Source organism: Cryptotermes secundus, unplaced genomic scaffold, assembly GCF_002891405.2.
Source record: "Cryptotermes secundus unplaced genomic scaffold, Csec_1.0 scaffold758, whole genome shotgun sequence".
NCBI lineage: Eukaryota > Metazoa > Arthropoda > Insecta > Blattodea > Kalotermitidae > Cryptotermes > Cryptotermes secundus.
In genome coordinates this window covers 219,939-228,520 of record NW_019718625.1, presented here as the reverse complement: position 1 = coordinate 228,520, position 8,582 = coordinate 219,939, and the positions used below count along the sequence as shown (strand labels likewise).

Below are 8,582 nucleotides of genomic sequence, written 5' to 3'. Positions count from 1 at the left end.
ATCAGTGTCGCTTCTGTAAAGTCCTTGGGCCACTCCCCAGTTTCATATATGGTGTTCATTAGTTTTGTCAGTGTTTTCAAACCACCTTCTCCCAGCAACTTAAGCACATCTCCAGGTACATCATCATTTCTTGTAGCCTTTCCCTTCCTCATTTCCTTGATAGCTTTTTCTACCTAACTTTGTAAAATATATGGTCCTTTCTCATCTGTATCTATTTCTTCTTCCGGTTCAACTTCCAAGGTTTCTGGCCGATTAGGTCGATCATATAGTTCTGTAATGTAATTTTCCCAAATTTTCAGCACTTGCCTCTAATCTACTATTCTATTCCTCTGGGAGTCTTCGATGCCAGTATTTTGAATCCCATGGTTCTGTTTCCATCCTAGTTCTTTTGTTTTCATGTACATCAAATCATAACGTCCTGTTCTTTGAAATTCTATAATCTCATTACATATCTTCTCAAGATATTCCTTTTTGGCCCTGTCTGTGGCTCTTTTCAATTCATTCCTCAGTCTCCTGTATTTCCTCCTGCCTTCTTCATTGTTGACATTCTTCCATTTCCTTCGCTCCTCCATTTTACTTATCATCTCCTGTGTAACCCATGGTTTTCTTGCTATCTTCTCAACTTCAACCAAATCACTGATAGTATCTAACATGCATTCTTTTATATTGTTCCATTCTTGACTTATCCCCACAAAAAATGTCCATTGGGGTAAGATCTGGACTTCTGGGAGGCCAGAAGATTGGACATCCCTTCCCATTCCGGGCATTTGGGAACTTTTCATTCACGGCTTTGCCACAGACTGGCAAAAATGAGGTGCTCCATCCTGTATGAAAGTGGCCATATTCCCAGTCTCTCTCAAGTTTTCAGTTTGTGGGAAAAAATAATTTTCAAGCATATGCTGGTAAGTGCCTCCACTAATCGTGCTCTCCGAGAAGAAGAAAGGGCTTACAACACGGTAACAAAGCAGCCCACACCAAACATTCACTTTTGCAGAACCACGAACGTACTCATGAATTTCATTTGGTTGTTCTGATCCCCCAGTTGGGCAAGTATGCCGGTTAACACACCCAGTCATGAAAAGTCGCCTCGTGTGAAACCACGGCTGACCTTGCATGCAAGTTGTATCGATTGGTCAACCGACAGAAGCACCTCAACGTCTCTACCCACCATCAACTGAACATATCCAAAATTTATATTTTGCCATATTTTAAAACTTGAATCATTTTGGTATGTTTAGCAGTTTTTGAATGTTAGATTTTTATAATCCTGGTATTCTTTTTTGATGATCCTCTATTGAAATGGATCTTAGATAGGATGGGGAGGTATGGATTGAATTGATCAGGCTCAGGATAGAGACCAATTGAAGACTCTTGTGAACATTGTAACGAATCTTTATGTTTCATAAAATATTGGGATGATGTTTTTGAGTAGCTGCACAATTGATGGCTTCTCAAGAAGGGCTCAGCTGCATGGAGTTAGGTAGCTAGATTGTAGAATGTTGGAAATACCCGTTTTCCATAATCTAATGCTACATTCAGTAAGAATAGGGAGTATGGTGTGAAGTTTAATGTAATTGTTATTGTCACCCTTTTCTTTAGTGAAACTGTAAAATGACAGTTGTTACTGGTGATTGATTGGAAACTTTTCTCAACTGGAATTTTCTGAATGAGTCGGCTTGTTGGATGGAGCAGCAGCAATGTAAATGTTAAAAGAATTCTTTAGGAATCACATAATTTTTCAAAATGTATGGCCTCCCAGGTCTCCAGATATATTGTCAACCAACATCCTATGTTGACTTGTTAAGAGCAATGTATAGAAGAGGTAGAAGAGGCCATGCCATAGCTCAAGCGGTTAGCTGCTGGTTTCCTGCCGTCGCGGCCCGTGTTCGATCCCGAGTCTTGTCAAGTGGGATTTGTGGTGGACAAAGTGGTGGTGGGGCGGGTTTTCTTTGAGTACTTCAGTTTCTCCTGCCAATTTTCATTCCACCAAATTCTCCATCATAATCACCCAGGGCAGGCTGCAATTGGCCAATCAGTGGCCGCTGTGCCGAGTGGACCCAGTTAGACTCCACCCCCCACTAAGCGAATTAAAAAAACGTGTAGAAGTATCCATCAATAATTATATGAATTAGAATTAATTTGAGGCATATATTTCAGTTCTTCGTTGTGCCATATTGGATTCATGAAAAAGAGCAAACACTTGCATCACTGAAGTGGGAAGTTTTTTTCAACAGTTCCTATAATCCCCTGTAATGAACTAGGAGCATTGGGTTGCTTAGTATGCCTGACAATAAAATTCAACTTGCTGTAGTGTGCTTGGTGTGGTAGCAGTGGACAGAAACCTCAGCATGGTTTGGTGACGGCATAACAGTGTTTCACAGCTGTGATGATGTTGATCTGTGGCAGTCTTTTTCTGAGTGGTGCGTATATTGTCTTGAGTGTCTTGGTGTGTAATCGTGAGAATGTCTGAGCTTGAATTATAGCAGTGAACGAACATCAAATATTTTGTTAATCTTTTCCAAGAGTGGAAGCAAAATCAGAGAGATGTAAATGAAAGTTTACAGGGATAATGCTATGAAGGAAACAGCAGTTTGGAAATGGGTGACACGTTTTTCTGAAGGAAGGGAATGTGTCACAGACGAGAGATCAGGACAGCCAGCAATAAGCATAACTAAAGAAAACTTTGCAAAATTTGTCAAATTGTGCATGAAAATCGTTTGTTCACTGTCAGGATCACAGCAGAGCAAGAGAACATTGACAGAGAAACAGGAAAATCTTAACTGAAGATCAAGACAAGAGGAAGGTGTGTGTAAAAATGGTCTCAAAGGAGCTTGCCAAAGTGCACTGTCTGTGAGGGAGTTTTTAGCTAGTAAACAAATAACTGTGCTGGAACACCCCTCTCTCTTCACTGGATCTAGGCCCCAATGAGTGTTTTCTGTTCCTGAAGGTAAAGGAAGGTATTTTGATGACAGTGATGATATCAGGAGTAATACAGATGGCTGGTATGAAGGACATTCCACAAAACCAGTTCCAAAATTGTTTTGAAGGGTGGACTGGGTGCTGTCTTCAGTGCATAGCTTCCCAAGGGGAATATACTTTGAAGTTGACCACAGTGATATATGGCAGTGAGGTATATAGCACTTCTACCGTGACTTTATTGTTAGACCTTGTATATCAACAGAGGGTTAATGTTGAAAGTAGAGTATATTTACTTGTATTTGTGATAATGATGTGCTGTTTCAGTTGCTTACAGATATTTTTGACACATTTAGGATGGATTCTACAAAATCAAGAACAGTGCCATTCTGATTAGTGGCTAAAATCTATAACATATTTTAACTCACATTGTGTTCACTTTGAACTATTTTAATGCATAACCAGTTTGACAAGATATGTGTATGAAATATTTATAAGTACTTGGTTGTTTGTTAACAGAGAAAGTGGGTCATCTGAAATGTATTTGTTGTAGTACTGTCATTTGGGACGTCTGTCACATGAGGTGGGATGGAAGTACAAGCATGTGGTACGTACACTGGAATTGAAGCGGAAGGTGAAGACTCTTCTGAGGATCCGCAAACACAAACATCTGAAGGTCAGTAGACTTGAACATTACCGTTTAAGACCTTTGAACTTTCAAACATCTGCCTTCTTGACAGTATTGAAGGATGCAAGATTTGAGGGTTTCATAGTTCCTGTTTTTGCTGTGTGGGGTCATGTAGTTTGATAGTTAGCAGCAGGTTCCTTTGACAAGTTGGTAATTAACGCTACCAGATTACATAGCACCACTTCCCAGAAGATAGTAATCTTCAAGATCGAGGGCCTTATGGGGTGGGAGTGGTAGTAGGACAGAATTATGTTCATTCTCAAGTGGTAACTTTGATAAGGTTTGGCATATGGGACCTGTAGTGTGAGTTACATGAGAAGTCTTTTGTTCACTGAATTTCCAGTATTGTTGCATTCTGTTTTAATCTGCACTGTATCTCGTTGGTCTATGGCATGAGCATTATGTATCTTATTTTCAATACCTTTATCCTTTGTCATCCAAGAATGGGGGATTTAAATCTGCCACTGTGGCACTGGTAGCGATATCCTGTCTCGGTGATGCTGGTGCTTAACTGTGCAGTAGGCATGCAGGACTTGAGTGCACCACTAGTAATGTGACATGGACAATAAAAGTTAATGGTGTATCTCATGCAGTATGTTGTGTGAAATTCATACTTCCTGTTTTCCACCAAGTACATACTTCTTGGAAATTAGTTGAAGTCAGTGTATTCTCTTGTGTTGACAAAGAAAGATTGTAGTTAGGAAGTTTAAATTGAATTTATTCAGTACTAGCTGTGCCCAGGCACGTCTTGCTGTGGAGTCTGCCCGTTCTTCCCCAGTTTGATTTGAAATTACTCGATGCATTGCTTTCGCTCCACGAGTACGACGACCTAAGTTTGATCTTCTGTGAGGCATTATTTGGATGAACTAAAGCAGAACGATTGCACCGAAGAAGAAGAAAGAAAGTTATAAGAAAGAAACATGAAATTGCAAAACATTAAAAAAAGGAAAGAACACGAACTGGAAAACAAAGAAGAAACAAAAAAAAAATACTGATGAAATATTTCAATTCAAACGCATATCAATCGACACAGCCCAATCCCTCTGCCAATTGCACTGGAAAATAAGGGAAACAGTTAAGAAAACGAAATGAAAAACAACAAAAAATAAACTATACTCACGAAATGAATGCTACGGTTAACAACTCAGCCCAATTCCAATGCAATGTAACACGAAATAATAAAATCAAAACGAAAATTTCGTTGCCACAACAGCTCATTGCCACGGTTATTCCTAGGCAGTGATCCGCTGTTTCAACAGTTCGTTGCCACGGTTATTCCTAGGCAACGACCCGGTATTTCAAGAGTTCGTTGGCCATGGTTATTCCTAGGCAGTGATTTGTTGGTATTCGCTGGACGACGTATAACACGTTACAGTATATTATATTGAATACAATTTATACTTTTACCTGTTTTTACCTATCACGGGTGTGACATCTATATAATAGGTATATGAAAGCACTCACGTTTTCGAATGCAACGTTGTGTCAAAATTTCAAAGCAATCGGTGAAGAACTTTCGGAGATCTTCGATAAGACACAAACCAACATTTATTCAGTATTCTCACAGAGTTGGGGTACCCATGAAACTAGTTAGGTTGATTAAATTGTGTTCAAATGAAAACTACACATTTGTGTGACACGTTTCATATCCAAAGTGATCTAAAACAAGATAATGCTATAACGCCACTGCTTTTCAACTTTGCTTTAGAGCGTGCCATTAAGAAGGTCCAAGAAAACAAAGGGAACTGACAGATAAAACTAAGTATAAGGGGCGTACAAATGAAAATGGGTCATGACGCGTAACTCACATGGCACTCAATTTGGTAATACTGGAATTTGCTTACGGTACGAACATCTGGTGGGGACTCGGGAAAGCACAGTGACAATGTGCTCTTGCACACTAGTCGTTTGTGTATTGTGCCGGAAGTAAGGTTAGCGCTATGTGTTGTTGTCGAACATCAGTCATGGAAGCGGGTAAAGAAGGACAGCGAAGTGTAGTGCGCTTTTTGGCTGCTGAAGGAAGAGGAGGACAAGAAATTCATCATTGCATGTGTTATTTATGGTGAACACAGCATGTCACGTTTACATGTGCTGGTGTGACATAAGAGATTCCAAGAGGAATGTTTGTCACTGCAAGATGATGCTCGTCCAGGACAGGCTCATCGTGTCATCACTCCTGATGTTATTGCTTTGTTGGATGGTCATATCCGGGCAAACTGACAGATCACTGTTGAAGAAATTAGTCTTTTGATGGGAATAAGTCATGGTTCCATACACGCCATTGTGGCAAAACACCTGCTATACCGCAAAATCTGCGTGCAGTGGGTTCCACATCAACTCATGGAGGAACAGAAGACTCAGAGAATGGCTGTATCACTGGGTCCCTTGCAATGATACCATGAGGAAGAGTATGCTTTTCTGTACTGTATTGCCACTGGGGACAAAACTTGGTGCCACCATTTTGAACCCGAGAGCAAACGATAAGCCAACAGTGGAAACACGTGAATTACCCCCCACCGAAGAAATCCAGAGCCGTACACACAAGTTCCGGTAAAGTGGTGATGACCTTCTTCGACTGCAGGGGCCCTCTGCTTATTTAATTTCTCTAGCATGGGCCCTCAATCAGTGCACAGTGCTATGAAGACTTTGCAGAAACTGAGACATGCCCTAAAGTCAAAATGTCCTGTAATGCTATCGAATGGCATTATCCTCCTCCATGATAATGCGTGCCCCCACACTGCCAATTCTGTGAGGAATACACTTCAGAGATTTGGTTTGGAAGTGCATCAACATCCCCTGCAGCGGCTGTTTCTTGTTTCCACACTGTATAGGTGTTATCTGTGTAGTCTTCCTGTGTGCATGCCGCTTTTATTCTTTACTACTACGTAGTAGCTGCAGCACTTTAGACATAGGGCGAGTAACCCTAACAATTCTAAATTTAAAATTTAGAGAAAAATTTTAAAAGATTTTAAAATTAGAACTAAAGATTTTATAGTGCTACTACAGGAGCGTCAAAATTAACGTGTAAAATAATCTACAAACCAGACAGATATCAACGAAGTAGATGTTGATAATAACAGGGAAAGTATTTTAAATGTTAAATTTTGGGCTGGGTGCAGTGTGACAGCAACGTGAGTGTTATACACCTGATGATGGCCGTCTGAGGCCGAAACATGTAGTGTAGAGGAGCAAGATCAAGGACACATAATATATTGTTTGCACTTGGGACGGAATTTGTATCATTATATTGTTTATCGTATGGAGTGCAACAGGATGCTTAAATATAATATTGTTCTTTAATATGTTTTGGCTTCTGACCCGTTGTCATTTTACTCGTACTGCCCCTCATATATAGTGCTGTCTCTTCACCAAAATCATTGCATGAAGATAGCTAACAGATGTTTTGAAAATGTGGCAGGGGTCACATATTTTGGAATGATGATTACAAATCAAACCCTGATTCAGTAGGAAATTAAGAGGAGATTGAATTAAAGTAATGCTTGATACTATTCAAACCAGAACCTTTGGTCTTCTCGTCTGCTTTCTAAAAACAAAAATTAGAATATACAAAAGTATAATTTTGCCTGTGGTTCTGTATGGGTGTGAAACTTCGTCTGTAACATTAACATTTAACATACGGACTTTTAAATTGTCAGCAGCCCTTTGCTGCCAGAATTTAAATGTCCCATTGCAGACTTTCAGAAAGAACTACGTATTTTCCGTTCTATGCAACATAGAAATACAAACTAAAAGCAACCTGAAAGACAGTAAAATTTTCAACATATACACAATAGAGCAATTTTTACACATGAAAATTAACTGCGATTATTTTGTCATGAATTGCAAAATATAATCTTTATGATGGATGTTATGAAATTCCAAAGGACTTACCAGTAGTTTTTTCATCAACCTTGAGACATAGTGGTTTTGTAAATATAATCACACTATATATAAGAATACTTTGTTGAGACTGTACACGGGTTTGAACTGCGTCACTTCACAGTTTACGATACCTCACACTCTGATGCGGCGTGTGTGCCACTTCTCGAAGCAATCCACGACACACAGCCCATCACACTTTTTCAATAGAAAAGGATGCTCCTGCTTTTCTTATTTAGTGAACACACGACATCTTTGTTTCCCTTTGGTTGGCCAGTGTTTTGAGTGTTTCACCTCTAGTCGACTTAATTGGGCACCAGATGAACTTGGCCTCTCCCCGAGAAACGCCACTGACCGTGATATTTGCCTCGTGCGATTGAAGAATCATCTTGGGGGAGGGGTGCATTTTATTTCACCTCACACGGGGAGTCTTCCATTGTTCATAAATGTATGTCAGTCCAGGGTGTTTTGTTTCAGCAACTTACTCCTCACAGTTGTACCCTACTTTTCAGTTATGACTGCCATATGCCCCTGGTTTGCATGTTTCCTCCACAGCATGTGGTGTTATCTATGGTAGTGCTTTACTGGCGCACTAACATTAAAATTAAGTAGTGAATAAACAAGTGTTGTAATATTGACAGACAATAAATACATGGACATTATGTTAAACAATTGCAACAGGATGCTGAAATACAGAATTATATTCAGGAAAGTTATAAAATGGACTTCAAGTTTCTATGGGCAATACAACTTTATTTTGAAACTTAGATTGCATATCATAAAATAAATTACTTAGTAATATTGAGATCATGATTAAAAAATGAACTTATTTTGGTTTATTTTCCTCCTTTTTACTGTTCTTTTACTACATCTTACCTCATTTCCCTCAGCATTAGGTAATATTTGTTGTATTGTGGGTTAGACTCCACAAAACTGATGGTGGAGTCCAAGTTTTATTTCACTTCTGAAAATTTGAACTTTGCACATGCCTCTGCTTTCTTATCTTCCTCATTTAAGTGCATTTAATGAATATTTCCTTTCATTAGCTGAGAAAACATATTCCAATAATAATAATAATAATAATAATAATAATAACCAA

General features: G+C 39.2%; 1 protein-coding gene across 1 annotated transcript in view; it reads left to right on the top strand.

The window, feature by feature from the left end:
- Positions 1–8,582, top strand: part of LOC111862474 (60S ribosomal protein L13a) — a 35,563-nt gene that overhangs the window by 21,839 nt on the left and 5,142 nt on the right. The window contains exon 5 of the mRNA XM_023847938.2: positions 3,470–3,592. Coding sequence (XP_023703706.1) covers positions 3,470–3,592 — 123 coding nt within the window. The remainder of the gene's footprint in view (positions 1–3,469; positions 3,593–8,582) is intronic.